This window comes from Vanacampus margaritifer, chromosome 16 (genome assembly GCF_051991255.1).
Source record: "Vanacampus margaritifer isolate UIUO_Vmar chromosome 16, RoL_Vmar_1.0, whole genome shotgun sequence".
Lineage (NCBI taxonomy): Eukaryota > Metazoa > Chordata > Actinopteri > Syngnathiformes > Syngnathidae > Vanacampus > Vanacampus margaritifer.
In genome coordinates, this window is record NC_135447.1 from 17,841,143 (window position 1) to 17,860,714 (window position 19,572).

The 19,572-nt window shown below is 38.0% G+C and overlaps 1 protein-coding gene and 1 pseudogene across 1 annotated transcript; one reads left to right on the forward strand and one right to left on the reverse strand.

The window, feature by feature from the left end:
• ppp1r14aa (protein phosphatase 1, regulatory (inhibitor) subunit 14Aa) lies at positions 1 to 9,772 on the forward strand. Its single transcript, XM_077547543.1, has 4 exons — positions 1 to 313; positions 1,996 to 2,076; positions 3,287 to 3,319; positions 8,800 to 9,772. Exons 1-4 carry the CDS (start codon positions 110 to 112, stop codon positions 8,971 to 8,973), a joined length of 492 nt encoding a protein of 163 aa, XP_077403669.1. The 5' UTR covers positions 1 to 109; the 3' UTR covers positions 8,974 to 9,772.
• A 2,744-nt stretch (positions 9,773 to 12,516) lies between these two features.
• Positions 12,517 to 15,050, reverse strand: LOC144036539 (E3 SUMO-protein ligase ZBED1-like; annotated as a pseudogene).
• Positions 15,051 to 19,572: the final 4,522 nt, after the last annotated feature.

The following is a 19,572-nucleotide window of genomic DNA, read 5'->3' on the forward strand; positions in this document are numbered from 1 at the left end:
GTCACCTACTAACGCTTCTCTCCACTCTAGCTTGTTAAATAAACTAACACCCAAAAAAAGGAACGGAAAAAAACAAGACGCCAAACAGTCAGACCAGTCCAGAGCAGACATGGCAGCCGACCGGACCGGTACAGCACTCGAAGAAAGCGGGGACGTTCATTTAATAGACGAAGAACCGTTTGAGGAACACGGCGGACATGCCCCGAAGAGACATGCCCGGGTCACAGTTAAATACAACCGGAAGGAGCTGCAGAGACGCCTGGATGTGGAGAAGTGGATTGACGAGCGTCTAAACGTACTCTACGCTGGTCAGGTGAGTCTGAGGAGCGGCGGGAAACTATCTGGTGCGGACCCCCCCCCCCCCTTTTCTTCTTCTTTTTAAACAAAAACTGTCGTTTAGGTTTCTCATGGGTTTTTCCCATTTAAATAATTGCTACAAACTAGTTCTGAATTATCATTCCAATTAGTTGGCGATCGACAAAATACAGTAACTAAAGATGCAGTACTTGACGGTCCTGCCTAGCTCGTGATCCATCAAATTTAAGAGTAGAACAGAGGTGGGCACTGAGCAGGTCCGCGTCTCCTTACAAGGCCAAGCACCCTGTCCGATTCTCCCAGATCTGTATCTGTCTCAGGAGTTATTTCCTTTCATGGGCTGTCTGGAACTGTGAGGCGCTTAAATGATGAGAAAAATAAGCAAGAGGAGGGAAGACAGCATGAAGATAAACATGTGCATCACAGCTGATTGTGCAGCCGCCATTTAGATTACATGTGAGGAGACGGATTCTTTTAGTTTGTATATAAAATCTTCAACTTGGTCTTGTGGCTCGCATCCAAACCATAATGTAAAAAAAAAAAAAGGACCTATAAAGAGAGACAGTACGATACACAACAGTGCATAGTGAGGATGAATCTGAACCCCCTCCTTCACCCCACTTTCCTCAGAGAACACTCAGTTGATACAATAGCTACAATGGGCATTTGTTCAAAGGGAGCAGGCCACTGTCGCGCTGGTATGACGAAACAACAGTTTTAGTATTCAAGCCCGCAGCTTGCACAAATGACTGAGATGCAATTTTCTAATATCGGTCTTTGCATGTGAGGAACTTTTCTTATCTGCCATGATTTACCTCATGAAGACAATTAAAAACACTTATTATTATTATTATTATTCAAAAATGAGTGAAAATAGAGATTGTGTTGAATGACTAAATCCCCTCTTGAATAATTTCAAGTTGGTGTTATATATATTGACGTATATGAACCCATATATGAACTCTTCTTTGAATAAGACCAAATAAGGCTGTGCAATTAATCAGAATTCAATTACAATTTCAATAATTACACGCCACAATTACAAAATCAGCATAATTATAAAAAAGAAGACTATTAATACTAATTTGTGAGTTGTTTAAATTGATCCATTTGCACATTTTTAAAATTTTAAAATAACTAAATACATTTTGTTTAATCCAAAATAAACTTGCATAATTATACTGTTTCAAATAATTTTATTTGTCTTCATTTTTTTTATTAGTTTTTAATGTTTAAACATTTTCTTGTTTTGTATCCAAAAATAAATTATTATCCTACTGCACAGTGGACAAGCTGCACTCCAACTTTAAGTTTTTGCCAACATAAATAAATAAATATATATATTATTATAAATATATATTATAAATTCTGTTTAGTCCAAAAGGAACTTACATAATTATAGTATTTCTATTAGTATTATTTCTATTTTTTTCTTAATATTTTTAAATGTTTGAAACTTTTCTTGTTTTGATTTTGTTTGAATAATTGTGATTTCAGTTATTGCGAAAATAATCGTGATTATTATTTTTCCATAATTGAACAGCCCAAAGACCAAACATTAGACAAGAGTTTGCCTTTTTTAGTTTACCCTCACACACACGTTTTGATATGGATGTGGCCTTTCTATGATAACCTTTCATAAGTTTTTTGTCTTTATCTTACTTATTTCTGTGGTATCAGGAGGGAGATATGCCAGAAGAGGTGAATATTGATGACTTAATTGATCTACCTGATGATGTGGAACGCATTAAAAAACTGCAGGTATGTAAAATAGAGATAGACCGATATGTTTTTTCCAGGGCCGATACAGATGCTGATAGTAGTCAAGGAGTTCAATAACCGATATTTGAAGCGGATATTCATTTTTAGTAAAAAGGAGGAAAAAATATTGGCATCAAATTTTTTTTAAATACAAATGCCAATCTTGACTTTGTTGCAATCTTAGACAATATATTTAATTTCAAATTTCTAAAAAATGTTCAGGGAGTTCCCAAGGTTATCAGTACATCTTAAAAAGTTAAATGGACACTTAAATAAGTAAATAACATAGCTCAGTTTTTTCTTAAACAAACCCAAGCCCCCCCCCCCCCCCCCCGGAATTTTACTTTCACTTTTCTATGTTTTAATATCAAACAAAAACAAAAGGTTCAGAAGGTTCCCAGGGTCAGCAGCAATTTAAATGAATAGCTTCCTGAGATTAAAATGGTTTTAGCTTTACCTTTCATTAGCCGTCAGATTTTGAAAAAAGGCCGATACCGATATTTATCAAAATGTCCAATATCGGTGCCGATCATCGGCCAGGCTGATTATCGGTCTATCCCTAATGTAAAATTCTGTTTAATTGGAATGAGTTCATAGCATTATAAAGTATTGTATGATTGTTGATTTCTTACTATATAGAGCAGGCGCTAACATTTTACACCGGGTTTTATTCATGTGTGGCATATTAAATGAATATTATAAACATGTTCCACATTAGAACATTACAAAGGTCAGGGTCATGTTGAAAACAGGAGATCACAACAACAACCGCCAAAAGTGTAACTAGAACAAGTCCAACCGTTGTTTCAAGATCAAATTAGATGTTATATTCTTAAAATATATTTGACTCCTTTGGTTTTACTGTATTGTGTTTAATGAAAAGAAAAAGTGGCCCATGCATAATTAATTTTTCTGTATGTGGCTTATTGCAAAAAGGTTGCAAATGTGTGTTTGACACAAAGCTGCTTTGGCAAAACGAAATCAGTTAAGAGCTACGTGAGTTCTATTAATAGGTCTATGACAGACAGATAACATCAACATTTACTCAAGTGTATGCACTGCAGCTGTTTTTCCAATGTAGATCTTTGCTTCGACACCAATTGTAAAGTCTCTCTGTCTCAATTTGTTCTTGGACCCTTTGGTGAAGTACCTACCAATATGTTGGAGACTAAAGTAGTATTTTTTGTATCCCTGTTTTGTTTTTTTATAGGAGCTACTTCACACCTGCAATAATGACACAGAGGTAAAAATTGTTTTTATTGCACAACATATGAACCTATTTTTATGCACACAAACATAAATGGCAATTTTGACTTGATCTTCTGTACTTCTTGTACTTCTTCTGTACTGCTCAACCTGTTGACAATTGTGGGCAGAGGTGGCAAATCCAAGTCCAGAAAGTAAAAACCCTGCCACAGTTTGGCTTTAGCCCCAGGTTCTAGCTAGCTAGCTCCCTAGCAAGTGCCCATGGTGCTCGTTTATCTGATAGGGAACTATCTAGCATTTGGGGGGTAAAGCCAAACTGTGCCTGTGTCCAAATTCACAAGGCTGGGTCCTCTGAAGGTCGAATTTGTCGGCTGCATGATGTCACTCATGGCGCAACTCGACAACACGTACAGACTTACACATGAATGTAGTGTCAGTCAATGCGTTATCGACAAGCAGCATTGACAATCCAGGTGGTCTAGAGGCACCAAATTTTATGTACTACTATATAGCTAACCAGCTACAATATATCGTTCTATGGGCACAACCCAACAGAGACACTAACTGTTGGTTGGAACTAGAACAGAAGGATTGTAATAACCTCAGACTTCGAGATTTACTCTTTATTACAACATCGATTAAGCGTCATAATTGTTTTAAAAACCCAATGATTTCCGCCACCGTGACTGCCTGGTGGAAGGCACTAGAATTGACAAAAGCCCAAGTGGAGCCCTGTGGACTCTCTCCCCTATGGCATAACCCCGACTTTCAACTTAACAACCAACCGTTTCATTTAGCTGTGTGGGAGCAGAAAGGAATTACACATCTCCACCATCTCTTCTCAGATAATATGTTTATATCATATACATCCTTGCTCCAAAAATACAATATAAAAAACGGAATTTTTTTACATTATCTACAAGTTAAAAATATGATAAAGAAAAAAATTCCAACACTTCGGGGTACGCTCCAACCGCCTGTTTTAGCTAAAGATATTAACAAGCTTTCTCCGACAACAACAACAAAAACTTTCAAAAATATATAAGTTACTTTCATATACTGATAAAATGTCTTTACCCATCTCGAAATGGGAGACAGACTTGTCTATAGCACCGGAACCTGACTTTTGGATTCAAGTTTGTGAAAACGCATTTAAAATGACAAAACACACAAATTTACAACTTATCCAATATAAAATTATTCACAGAACATACATTACTCAATATATGATGAAGAAAATGGGACTCTCAGACTCCGACATTTGTCTCCAATGCTTACAAAACACTACAGACACTTATGTTCATGCTTTATGGTTATGTACTCCGGTTATGTATTTCTGGACTAAAGTCTTAGAAAAACTTTCCGCTATTTTGGACTGTAGGATACCTTTATCTCCAAACTTGTGTTTGCTAGGTGACCTAACAACAACTGACTTACCATATAAACAATTTCAATCTACACTTGTAGCCCTTACTATCGCTAAAAAAACAATTCTTGTTAACTGGAAAAATAAACAAACTCTGAATATCGACCAATGGTCTAACCTCCTCATAAATCACATTTTAATGGAAAAAATATCTGCCTCAAATAAAAACCAAATATCAAAATTTATAGAAACATGGTCTACGTATATAGAATTTTTTAACCTAATTCTGGTTACTTAATTCTGTCTGTTAGCGAGAGCCACTACATCGTGATAACTTACATTGATGTTTCTGCATTTGGCAATTTATTATTATATTATATTATTAGTATGGGATTTTTTTTAATGGGCTTTAGGTGAACTGATGAATACACACACACTCGCACGCATGCACGCACACACACACGCACATACAAAAAAAAATATATACATATATATACATATACACACATATATATATATATATTTTTTTTGTATGTGCATGTGTGTACATATACATATACACACATATATATATATATATATATATATATATATATTTAAAAAAAAAAATTAAAAAAAATTATTACTTTTTTTTAATTTATTTGTTTTTTTAAAAAAAGGAGAGCAATGATGATGTCAAATCGAATGAACAATACTGAGCTCTCCTGGAAAAAAAAAGAAAAGAAAAAAAAAGACAATCCATTCATATGTAAGTCAATGCGTGCTGTCGAGTCGCGCCGGGAGTGACATCATGCAGCCGACAAATTTGGCTTTTGTAGGACCCAGCCTTGTGAATTTGGACACAAGCAGAGGTAGGGTTTTTACTTTCAGGCACTAGCTAGTTAGTTGCCTAAACTAGCTACCACGGTGCTCGTTTACCTGCTAGGGAGCTAGCTAGCTAGCTAGCTAACGCCGGGGGCTAAAGACAAACAGTGGCAGGGTTTTTACTTTCTGGACCTGGATTTGCCACCTCTGACAGTAACTAGTAGTTACAGTAACTATTAAAAAATTTCATTAGCAACATAATCCAAGTGCCATAATATTAAACTAATGTAAACTTGATTACTTTCAATTACTTTTGGATTAATCCAATACCAAATATGCGGGAAAAAAGGGAGGTGGGGGGGAATCAATATGGTTTATATTTACTGTACTGTATATTTTTTTGTTATTTTATTATGGTTGTATAATATGAATGGTTTTGGAATTCAAGAGGAGGCCTGAGCACCCGCAATCCAAAGCACAGAAACAGAGGCAAACATTCTACACTTGTGCACCAGAGATATAGAGATAGGTAGATAGATAACTTCGTCCCATCCATCCATCCATCCATCCATCCATCCATCCATCCATCCATCCATCCATCCATCCATCCATCCATCCATCCATTTTCTTAATCGCTTATTCCTCACAAAGGGTCACGGGGGTGCTGGAGCCTATCCCAGCCAGCTTTCGGGCAGTACACCCTGAACTGGTTGCCAATAACTTCGTCCCGTGAGAAAAATTAGATTTGCTAGCTTCATAAAGTTTTTCAAATTTTTCCATATGACCAGATGTTTGTTATAACAAGTGAAGGGTAATAAAGAGAAGTTAGCTTCAATCCCAACGGCTATAACCATGAAAAAAAGTATGTAGCCCTCTTTATGTATTTATATATTCAATTCCATGTCATTTATTTTGCAGATATATCAATAATATGGCATTTAAATTGTATAAATAAATAGTAGTGGGTGCTTTGTGACTGGAGTCATTGATATATTTATATTAATTGCAGGCGTAGCGCTAGCAGTTAGCCACTACAGTATAGCTCCATATGGTAACCAGCAGTCCAGATCATTTTGATAGCGCACACATCTCTATCAATTTTATTTAAAATGAACAAGTCCTCCAGTGAATATGATACAATACAGTCATCATCTATTCATTCTCTTTGAGACAGTTTTGACCTGACCGCTTTAAGAACCACACATATCCAGTGACCTGTCCCATTTAATTGTTGACCAACAAAAACCTTATGTGGGACAGCAAGCGCAGTCCAGTGGTCTATATTGTGACCAGTTATCCACTTCATTCTGGGAAAGTTTGTTTTGCCAATCAGTTTGAGAGTGGGGAGCACTCGACACCGGCAACTCTGTCGCCACATTAAAAATGTAATCCTGCAAACTAATTGCCATTTTTTGTATTAGGGCCAAGTATAAATATATTTTTGGGGAGGACGGGGGCAATATTCAGGAAAAAAAAAGTCATAAATTTGCGAGTTTATAAAGTGGCAAATTTGCGAGTTTAGTGGCAAATTTGCCACTTTATAAAGTGTCAGATTTGCGGGGGGAAAAATTTACGAGAAATACATGTAGCGTAGCCATAGTCTAATGTGAGGATTCATTGGTGGTTAATGGGACACTGTTTATAAAACGAAAAGGCAGGTTGGAGACGGATTTATTACTAAACTTTACTCGTCATACACGGCAGCTAGAGCGACAACACTTCCTGATCCCCTATCAGCTGACCAAACACTAACCGATCAGAAGCTAGCATACTTTAGGTAAATGCAAGTGAATGACGGAGCGCAGCAGATTCGACACATCAACTTAGCTACTTGTACAAAAAAAATACCAAAATATATGAATGTGCAAATAATAATAATTATGGAAACACAAATATACTAGTAAATGTTTAATTTAACAAATTAACTCAAATGTTTGATGTGGAACTTCACAAAGCAAGAAGTCTTTGTTGCTGGCCGTACCTAACGCTTCAAAGTGCAAATGCTTAACATGATATGGTTAAAGCCTTTACTATCTCCTTATTTGAAAACCCGACCGAAAAGTATTGGCACAAACATCCGAGTAGTACGCTACGTGTATTTTTCGTAAGTCTCGAAAGTTTTTCTCTCGCAAATCTGCCACTTAATAAACTCGAAAAATGTGCAAAAACATATACAGTGGTACCTCGGAGTTTGAACATAATTCTTTCCTGCAAAGTGTTCAAAGTCCGAATTGTTCAAATTCCGAAACATTTTTTCCTATAGAAAATAATGTAAATGCAATTAATCAGTTCCCAAGCTCCAAAAACAAAAAAAATCCTATTTTTATTTATATTAATGTTTTTTACATTTACAGTACAGTACAGTATTTAAACAATAAAAATAACTTATCTTCCCTGTTGTGCTGTGATGGCATCAATGGATGATAAATGCTATGTTAATGTTGGGCTTTAGTTCAGTGCTGAGGTTGTGTCTTTTACATTGGGCAAATTGTTAGACTACTAAGTGGTCCTTATGTGCGTTGTTTAACGTCAGGCCCGTTGTTGAACAGCTAAGGGGGGTCCTCGTGCCAGTGATTACAGAAGTAGTCACGGTAGTTACTGTGGCGCAATAATCTCCTTCCTAATTCCACTGTGGTTCGTAGCACTGTATGTTTTTCTTTGCTGCCACTGGCACTGTTGTCTTTCTTTGGGCCCATGGTGAATAAAATTGTCGTGGAAAAATCAAAATGCACTCGCGAGTATGGAGCACCACCAGGAGTATTTAGGATCTGACTGGAAATGAGCAGTGCATCGTCTCAACTACCGCAACTTGAGCATTCGGCATTGCTCGGCTTCACTCGGCTACCCGCTTTCAAGGTATGTTCGGCTTAGCTTGGGTGTTCGAACTCCGAAAATAAGTTCAAACTCCGAGGCATTTTTTACTCAGATTTTTTGGTTGAAGTCCGAATTGTACGAGTTCCAAGACGTTCAAACTCCGAGGTTCCACTGTATATATACGTGGCCCTAATACGCCATCATATAAATTAATCTGTAATCTGATTAGGTGTTTTCCCCCCCTGTAACTATATTGGATCACAGTTAAAAATATATTTTTGGGGGCATCTATAGTACGTATTGCCGGTACATGAATTCTGTTACTCCCCTAGCCTGATGGTCTGATCGAGCCCACAGATGATCAGTATGTGGGAGGTTCTAATCCTACCTCAGACTATTTACAGTTCAAGTTATTGTTCAGTTTTTATGGGCAGCCAGGTCTAGAAAGAGTAAGCTAATGGTTACAAGCCTGACAGGAAATAACAGAAAATCCTTGTACTTGATATGACATGATATTCTGTGTTCTTCCTAAGACCTTCATCAGAGAGCTAGTGGAGAAGCTGGAGGGAGTTCACAAGGAGGAAGAGCTGCAGAGCGAAGGCATCGAGCATCCTGTCATCAGTCACAGCCACCATCGTCATGAACCTTATCACTTCAACAACCCCCACCATTTCCACCACACCCAAGGCCAAAACCAGACCCTTTGATGACCTCACGCCACCACCCCATTATACACACAGTAGTGAAACTGTCAACAATGCATAACACTCATGTACTTAATTATCCTAGTTTGTTTATCAAATACATGCAAATGGATGTGTAAAACTTTTGTGGTTTGAGAATTGTGTCAACCTGTCAACTCCATGGTTGTGGCACAGCGTGAAAGGAAGTGTCTGTTCCTTAAATATAAAACTTATAGAAAACATATAAAACAATATTCAATTCAATGTTTTGTGATAGGAAAGAATTGTGTCCCTTACATGAGGCCTTGCTTGCCATATTAATGAGTTTCAAAGAACTTTTGACTATTGATGTAAAATGATATTAGGAAGATATTGTTGAGCAGTGGAGAATAGTTTACTTACTCAACAATTTTACAAAATTAAATAGCCTACAGTACATCGCACTTCTCACAGAAAACATGGAAGAGAAGCACAAGCTCAAAGCATGTAACCCACTAAAAAATATTAACACTTGTTATTAGCATAATTTGGAATTAATTACATTTAAAAGTGTATTCATAAAAATAATGCATGCATTTAAATAGCATCCCTAATTCAGAGGTGGCAAATCCAGGTCCAGAAAGTAAAAACCCTGTCACAGTTTTGCTTTAGGCTCACATGCTATCTATCTCGCTAGCTAGCTCCCTAGCAGGTAAAGCGCACCATGGAACCTAGCTAGCTAGCTAGCACCTGAAAGTAAAAACCCTGCCACAGTTTGACTTTGGCCCCTGATGACTTGTTTACGGCAGTAGCCGCGTTTTACGACACCCTGATAAGTCTTACGTAGTTCCACACTGTTGTTGCCCTGCGAGTCTGTTAATAAATCCAGCTGTTGAACCTCCATAAATATGTGAATTCATGACAGAATGTTTGTAATGTGGGCAAAGGTGGCAAATCCAGGTCCAGAAAATAAAAACCCTGCCACAGTTTGGCTTTAGCCTCAGGTGCTAGCTAGCTAGCTCTCTAGCAGGTTAACAAGCACCATGGGAGCTAGCTAGGTAGCTAGGTAGCTAGCTAGCACTTGAGGCTAAAGCCAAACTGTGGCAGGGTTTTTATTTTCTCGACCTGGATTTGCCACCTTTGCCCACATCACAAACATTCTGTCATAAATTCACATTATTATGGCGGTTCAACAGCTGAATTTATTAACAGACTGGCAGGGTAACAACAGTGTGGAACTACGTAAGACTTATCAGGGTGTCGTAAAACGTGGCTACTGCCGTAAACAAGTGGTGGTAATCATTTCTAAGACTGCTTGTACCTCCTAGTGGAGATCAATAGAATAATCCTTTTTAAATCACACCACACATTCAACATCATGTATTCATCAGCCAATGGTGGATATTGGAGTATATTTACAATCAAATAACCAAGCTGCCATTGCAGTATTTTAGTTATTGACTATACATGTAGCCTACAGTGAACATTATCTTCTTCCAAAATATTATTTTCATGCTGTCCCACAATACCAGTATGGGGTTATACACGTTAAATTAATCCAAATTCTTTGTCCACATAGTCAAATTTATTTAATGACATGTCACTGATAATCATTGCTTCTGTTTTGAGCTTACTTCTACACAGAGTTGCTAATAAAGGTAACATATTGTACTTTTTGTTGGCCCATACTGTATAATTTCACTATGAGCATATTGAAATCCAGATGAGGCATCCTGTACTGTACAAAGTAGATTGTGAACTTGAGCTACAGTCACAGCTAGCGCTTCTATGGTTTGCCTTTTACTTGTCTTGTTTATGTTCAGTATATGATGAAGGAAGCATATTGAACTGCAGGTTTCTTTCATTACATGTTGAAGAGGTGCATTAATGTAAAATGACAAAACGTCCTCTTTTGGGACGACATTTAGGAGGACAGACCATTTTCTTACGTCCTCTACATGTGTCCGGGGTTTTTATAAATTCATGAAAATGTCCGGTTGGCATTGCGTGACTAAAAGGAGGTGAAGTACACTGTGTAACTGCGACTGGTCCCACAATTTCAAGGCCGGGGCAAGTGTTCTCTTTTTTTGGAAATGGGAATATGGTCACAAATATGGTTCGGAAAGAGAAAAAAATTGCAGTGCAGAAGCAAAATAGAAGATACCATCTTGTGGCATACCAACATGTTTGCTTGTTGGGTAGCTGCACTTGTTTATAACAGTTTCTAGGTTACAAACGGTACTCAATAATCTAAGAAGAACTGTTGAAATTAATCGATTAATCGACAAATAATCGATTATCAAATTAATCGACAACTATTTTAAGAATCGAGTAATTGTTTGAAGCCAAAATTTTTGTTTGAAGACAAAATTTTTAAATTTAAAATTGTCAAAATCTTCTGATTTCAGCATATCAACAGTAATTGTTCACAGATTTCTCTAGTCCTTCGTGAAAAAAGACTGATTACTGTCATGTTTCGGTTCTGTGGGGGTTGGTTTTTTAGTTTGTTATGGGTGCTATTTTTGTGTGTGGTTGGTGTTTTTGTCTTGTGTTCCTGGTGTCTTCCCTTGTCTTGTTATGGCTAACCATGTCCACATGTGTGTGTCTTCCCTTCCTCAGGTGTGTCTCATTAGTGTTAGTGTATTTAACCTGTTGTGTTTGTCCAGTCGGTGTGGGTGCATTGTCTATGTATGTGTGGAAGTTTGTGTGTCAAGTCGCCACAGCCAAGAAGTCCTCATCACAGCCAAGAAGCCCTCATCACAGCCAAGAAGCCCTCATCACAGCCAAGAAGCCCTCATCACAGCCAAAAAGCTATAGGCACTCCATAGCAAGTCAAGTCTAGGCAAATCAAGTCCTGTCACGTCACGTCACGTCCAGTCATGGCGACCAGTCCAGTCATGTCCCGTCTAGTCATGGTGACCAGTCCCGTCCCGTCCCGTCATGGCGACCAGTCAAGTCACGTTCTGTCCAGTCATGACGACCAGTCCAGTCACATCCTGTCCAGTCATGGCGACCGGTCACGCCATGTCTGGTCATGGTGACCAGTCCAGCCACGTCCCATCCAGTCATGGCGACCAGTCCAGTCCTGTTCCGTCTAGTCATGGTGACCAGTCCAGTCAGGTCCCATCTAGTCATGGCGACCAGTCCAGTCACGTCCAGTCATGGTTATCTGCTCACCTTTCTCTCTATAATTAATTAAAGTACCACACATTGCACTTGATTCCTGTTTCCCTGCATTTGGGTCCACCATCCCTCATCCACTCACTAACATGACAATTATCTTCTGTGTTTAATCAATATAAGACATTGGCAAACATCTTTGGAAAACAATGACCGAACCGGTAACATAGCACATCAATCTTCCTTTTTTTTTTTTTATCACTTTATGAACACGAAGTACAATATAACCACCAATCGCTGGTTAATAAACAGGAAAATTTTTTTTTGTAATCCACTTTAATGCAGAATTAAAATGAATCCTATTAGTCAATTAATCGATTGAACAATAGATAGATTAATCGATTCTAATAATATTCAATAGTTTGGACTGGGCGTCCTTGTGCGCGTCATTGCTACATGTGACAACAGTCACGATGCCACCTACAAAAAACGAGGAAGTTGAGGAGATAAAGAGGGCACCTGACTTTAAGTCGGAAGAGATTGCTACTGAGATTGCTACACCTGCATGTTTGGACCACCAATCTAATGGACAGGATTCTGAACTAATGGTAGGTTCTGATCTGTACCGACGCACAAAGTACTCAATTGAGTCGTCATCCGGTTCAGAATCAGACTCAGATGAAGCAGCCAAAATGCTTTTTTTTTCTTTGTTGGCTCTAAAGTTTTTTCTTCCACATATTTCAGAACAACCAGCTGTTGCCTGACTAAATTGGTGACTGAGACCCATACCTCATTCCTCTCAGCTCAGGGTATACACTTGAGGTCCTTGAATCTAGGGTCCAATGCAGTAGCAATTTTCAAATATGCAATGTTGGCATTTTCCTTACGTGTCTCCAGGTCCTTTCTGAATGTAGATTTAAACTTGGCCACATACGCAAGATCATCATTTGAGCTCTCCATCACCCAAGCGAGATGGCAAAAAGCAGGCAGAGCCACAGAGCACGAGACATACTTTTCACCTCCCAAAAGTTCAGTCACATACCTGTAACAAAACCAACTCCACATCAGTCAAATTAAATCAAACCCACATGGTTCCTAGGGGTACCTGAATTTCAATGTTGTGTTTCAGATTCTGAAAAGTGCTTGAATATTAGTTTCAGTGCTTTACATTGTAACTACATATATTTCACTAAATTGACATCCTTTAATTTCTAAACCTGTTTATATAATGTGAATCATATAAGAAGTTTATAGCATAATAAAATGTACCTGGTGATAGAGATAAGCGGTGACAATATATAATCATGAGTATGTATTCCTGTAGATGGGCATTTTACTCAGTGAGGGAAACATTACACAACGAACATCGACATGAATTTCCCCAATGGGAATATTCTCAACATATTAACAATAACACCACACATGCACGCACATACACATGCTGTCTTCCATGCACACATGACAGGATTGTGAGAAATATGATGTACTGTAAATCATACCTGCATGGCTCCAGTAGCGTTTCTAACCTGCGCAGTTTGTCCATTTCATGTTCTGATGGCATGGCAATCTTGGTGTGTGTGTGTGTGTGGGGTGAGGACATCCCTCAGTGGCTGTTCATTTCTGATGATGCTTTTTATCATTGCCAGAGTTGAATTCCATCTGGTTGGAATGTCTTGTATAAGTGACTTCTTATTTTGTCCATGTTCAACTTGTCGTTGTTCCAATTGTGCAGCATTTACTGGACTGTGTTTAAAATGCCCCACAATTTTTCTGCACTTGGCAAGGACATTGTCAAACGCACTGTTATGCAGAGATCCTGTGACAGAATGCTGGAGAATATGTGCAAAGCAGGGGATATGTTCGAAAGGCAGGTGTCTCACTCTCTCACTGCAGCAACTATATTTCTTGTACTGTCTGTGCTAAGCGTGGTGACTTTGTTTGACACATTCCACTCCTGAGCAACTTGCCAAAAATGTCCCGCGCACGTTTCGGCAAAATGCCTCTCATTATAGTCAGAGCATAAAGGTAAGGTAAAGGTAAATTCCACTGATTGTCACACCCAACTAAGTGGGGGCGAAATTCATTCTCCGCATTTGACCCATCCCCTGAGGGAGCGGTGAGCAGCAATGATTGCGCTCGGGAATCACATGGTGATCTAACCACCCAATTCCAACACTTTATACTGAGTGTCAAGCAGGGAGGCAATGGGTCCCATTTTTATAGTGTTTGGTATGACCCGGCCGGGGATTTAACCCACAACCTCCCAGTCTCAGGGCGGACACTCTACCACAAGGCCACTGAGTTGGTGTTGCATGTGAACGCAGCTCCCACTGTTCATCAATGTAATGCACTGTAACCACAAGGTAATTATGGTTATCCAATGACGTCCAGTAGTCCCCGGTGAGAGCAACAAAAGGTGCACGTCGTAAATCTGTCTCTTGCAGTCCTCTCCTTTTTGTACAACTTTTGTGTTCTTCTTGTGATGGTACGTCTTGAGGGTGTCATGTTTGGGTTCTGTTTTTCTCTTGGTCTTGTTAAATGTAATCCAGCCCTTCCTTGTGTCAACCAATCAATGCCCTCAGCCACTTGTGTCTTGCCCCAGGTGTGTCCTGTGTCGTTAGTGTGTGTGTGTGTGTGTATTTAGTCTCTTGTCTCTCCTCTGTCTGCGTCAATTCATTGTTGTTTTCCACCCGTTATGCTGCCAGTTTTTTTGCCCTGTTGTGCCCCCCATGTTTTGCATTGTTTGCCTTCTTGGAGTTTGTTGTTTTTGTTTCTGGACAGTACATCGTTTACCTCCTTGTTTTTGGTTTAATTAAATCCCTCTTTTGACTGAAACTCTGCCTCCTTGCCATGCTTACCTGCGTTTGGGTCCGCAACCACCACCACTACCCCCTAACAGAGGGAATCTCATACCCGCCGTCATTTGTTGCGACTCTGAAAGCATTTCTCAATCCGACATCTTCCACAACACTCACAGGCCCGCAGTCCGTTGCTATCCACATGGCGATGGCATTTGTAAGCTTCTGTTGCCTTTGTTTATCGATAGTTCTTGCACAAGTTGCATCTAACGTAGTCTGGCGAAGCGTAGCTCCACTGCTTGTTTCATTGAATGGTTTAGTAGTGTCGACCAATCCAAAAAACAAACCCAATTCCACACTATACAAATTGTGAATAAAAGCGGAATGCAATTATGTGGAAGTGCCAAATTTCAATATTTTGTTCAGAATAGAACATAGATGACAGGTCAAAAGTTTAAACTGAGAAAATGTATAATTTTAAGGGAAAAAATCTGTTGATTGTAAATTTCATGGTGCCAACAAATCTCAAAAAATGTTTTGTAAGAACGCCACTAGCAAATTAAGCAAGTTAATTGGGATGTCACCCTTTTATGGCTCTCAACACAACGCCGCTGTTGGCCGTAGCAGACGCCGGAAAAACTAAGTACAACAACTCATGAGTCTAGCAGAAGAAACCCAACAACACACGCAGCCAAACCGCACGTCCCCCCGCCACGCGACACCCATGCTGCGCTCACCAACAGTCAAACACAAGAGTGCCAAACATAAATGGCAACCCCAGAACACACACACAACACATTTAGTTCATTACAGTATGTTGTTGTTGTTGTTTTTAATCTGGCTGGTCGCCAGTCTGCCACTATACTTTCTTTTCCGACGTGAGCGCCGCAACCGGAAGCAACACACTTTCATAATAAAATAAAAAATACGAATGACGTTAGTGCTCGTTTTTAAACGACGAATTAAAAGCAAGTCAATTTATTTCCGGACAGAGGAGTCTATACATTTCAGAGCTTTGGGTCAATAGCTACGCCTATCTAGTCACTAGCAAAGATTATGTAGATTGACAAAGGTTATCTATTCCTGGACCACTCTTAAAACACTTTTTCAAAGCAGAAGTGAGGCGTTGTCTTTGTCTGATTGGTCCAAAGCTCCTTCTCGTTGCCGTTGAGGTGAAGAAGGTGGGTGACTTCCAGTTGATGATGTCAGAAGCTTCCTCTGTTCGCTTGCCAGCCATTTATGCACAAATGTTTCATTTTTAACAATTAGGCCTTTAACTTTTGCACATGAAGCTCAGAACAGCCTAATCTTATCCCTTATGCTTGCCTCCCTGTCCTTCCCAAGCTACACAAGAATTTTCCCATAATAATTCCAGGCACTCATCTGTATTACAATAAAACATAATTAAATAAGTATAAGTCAAGCTACCAGTGTGATTATGTCATTTTATTATTATTATTATTATTATCATTTTTTTTTTACAATTAAGCAGCATACATATACATATATATATATATATATATATATATATATATATATATATACCTAAATAAATAAATAAAAGTAAACATATATACAAAATAAGTGATAGAAAAACGGACAAAAATAAATGTTGAAATAAATACAAAAATAAATATAAAAATAGAAATAGATGTCAATCAATAAATAATGCACTGCTCTCACATTTATTTATTTTGAGCTCAACCAAAGACAAGCTTATTTATTTTAAATTTTGGCAGTTTCGGTCCTCCATAGTACACTAGGTGGCAGAAAGCAGCAACACGAATTCAGTACTGTATCATGAAAGCTTTTACAGGTGGGCTGTACGTACATTTTCATTCAAAGTTACGTTACACAGTACAACTCAACCCTTTGCGCATATCTTCATACACAAGGACAAACGCATCTTCAGCAGCTTCCTTTTTGTGATATTAGAGCCCTGCTATGGCAACACAACCCTCAGTTATGTTACACACAATATGGCAACAACCTACTGCATGTGTTTATCATCATTTCTCTCAGATCTAAACTTTTCAGCTGAGAAAGAATACGCTACTGCTGATGCAAGAATGTAATTTGGACTCAAGGCCACGGGCATCGATGCACTCTTCAAGTTTTACCACCCAAAGAAATAAGTTAAAGGGTTTATTATGCACTCTATTGTGCATGATAAAATTATAATACACCGTAGGGAATGCTGTGGACCCTCCACTCGGCACTCAATGTAATTAATGTACAAAACTAGGTTCCCTTGAGGGCATGCAGGGTTGGGCAAAGGAGTGGGGGCTGAAGGTTTGCTGGTGTAGGAGGGGTAGAAGCGACAGGACAGGCCTTTCCTCAGGAAAACATATCACCTTCCACCACAATAGAGCTCGCCAGGAAACCACGGGCAGCCACATTGCTCTCTTGAGTCCATGAGTACTTTCAGACACACTCTCACACTCATCAGTCACACACGTACACAAAGCCCGCACACTCCAGGATGACACACTACTGAAACAGTGCAAGGATATCTTCTCAGGTAAGACTGTTTGAATTGGACTTTTGATATGTTTCAATAAGCTCCATCACTCAGGGAGCTGATGTGGTTTGTGTGTGTTTTCTAATTTGTTGTCTTCCTCCATACAGATGTGAAACAGGTAACGTCTCTAATAGATTTTGTCTACCCACCAGACACTTCATTAGGTACACCCACAAAATCCAATGAGATCCAATACAACAATCTTGTACACCCTGAAATCATATACTGTACAAAATATTTCAAATGGAACTTAGCAGTAATAAACCAAGACAATTACAAAACAATGACCTTAACATTATTATTGGTACTTATAATACAGTAACGAAGCTGTTGAATTTTATTCAATTTCAGTGTGTAGGTGTATGTAATGATGTGGCCTTTGAGTACAACTTAATATTCTGTGAGGCAAACACATCATTTGTCATTATTTGTTTAATGTAGCAGTCACTCCCAAAACTTTTTTTTAAATTTAGTCTTCGTTTTGACAACTGGATATACATCAGTACACTGTAAAAAAAAAAACAGAAAAACAAAAACAAAACTGTAATATAACAGATTTATTTATTTAATTTATTTTTACATTTTTTTCCCCCTGTATTTTAAAAATATCATTTAATTTACAAAAATAAACTCTGATTTTACATGTCAAATGTAAAATAACATGAAATTCATTGTAACTGTAAAAACACACAATATTTCTATTTTTGTACAAAAAAAAACTCCATTAGAAAAACATATTGATTGTTAAAATAAGTTCACATCGGTTGTCTGTTATTTAATGGAATAAAATTTACAATTCAACTTAAAAACCCTAAAAAATATTAAAAAATATATATATTTACTGAGTAATTAACAGTAAAAATTCATAATGTTACCATAATTTCTTTGTGAATTGACAATTTTTTAAAAAGTGAAAAAAACTCAAATTTCTTTAATGTCCTATAGATGGTAGCATTCATTGTATAACATTTATTTTGAAAGGACATCTAATGAGGTATATATAGTACATTGAAAGAACCTTTCTTGTCAATATAACTAAGAAAGTACGTTTAAAAAACAGCTTGACTTATTCAGAAAAAGTCAGTTATTAACAATAATAATACAAAAAAATCTTCAGTTTTATTGTCATTGTACAGATTACGCATGTATAACTGGGCATTGGGGGAAAAACAAAAAGGGTATACAGAAGGTGCCGTAAATATAAAATTTACAACATATTTAGATTATGCTATATCTTAATCTAGTTATATGAGGAATATTAATATGTAAACTAAGGCTAAAAATATACTATGATATTTAAGGCAAAATGTTTCTGACTTTACAAAAAGTGTAAACCGTGTGACAAGAAGTACAAAAACAGGATGGAATACGTCACAAACATATAGGCTGATGAATCCCAACCATGGTTTGATTTCAATTTCATGGTCAGAAGTTTGTTGTCTGAATGTAAGCATGTTTTGAGTTTGATGTCTTGTAAACAACAGCAATGTATTATATAGCTGATAACCTGCATGTGACAGCTTTTAACTTCTAAATTATTAACCGTAATGCCAGAAAAGTAGCTTTTTCAATTTCAATATCAGATACACCTAGGTCAACTAGGTTGTAATCATATCATATCATATCATATCATATCATATCATATCATATCATATCATATCATATCATATCATAACATATCATATCATATCATATCATATCATATCATATCATATAAATACTATTACTACTCATACTAATAATAATATTGTGTATAATAGAGAATTACTGAAGCGGCATAGTTAGTCATAACCTAAAGCTGCTTTTTTCCTCTTCTTGTTCAACAGTTCAAATCTCAAGTGCAACCATGCCAATTCTAAAGAAGCTCCCAGGTAGGTCAAAGAGCTGCCATGAGTTCCCCAGAATGAACGGTGAACTTATTCTACCAAGACTCGACTTGGACCTCAAGGACTTGAATGATCTTAATGACTTGAATGAATTGCACGACCTGAAGGATCTGAAAAATAACCTGAACCCTTTTGAGGATGTTGACCTGGATGAGGGGGAGAGGAATGACGGTGACACGGGCCTCATCATGGGGGAGGTCAGGGGGAACATCGGGCTCAGGTCCTCTCGTGATGGAGAAGAAGAGGAAAACGAGCTAAATGCGGAGAGACACGGAGCGGGAAATCCTAAAGGGAAGCAAAGGGGCACCCTGGAGCGGAT

Bases quoted from the DNA above. Each gene is read 5' to 3' on its own strand.
- ppp1r14aa (XM_077547543.1), top strand. From the start codon at position 110: ATGGCAGCCGACCGGACCGGTACAGCACTCGAAGAAAGCGGGGACGTT. The intron at 314-1,995 runs GTGAGTCTGAGG...CTGTGGTATCAG, and splicing joins ACGTACTCTACGCTGGTCAG to GAGGGAGATATGCCAGAAGA. The intron at 2,077-3,286 runs GTATGTAAAATA...GTTTTTTTATAG, and splicing joins AACGCATTAAAAAACTGCAG to GAGCTACTTCACACCTGCAA.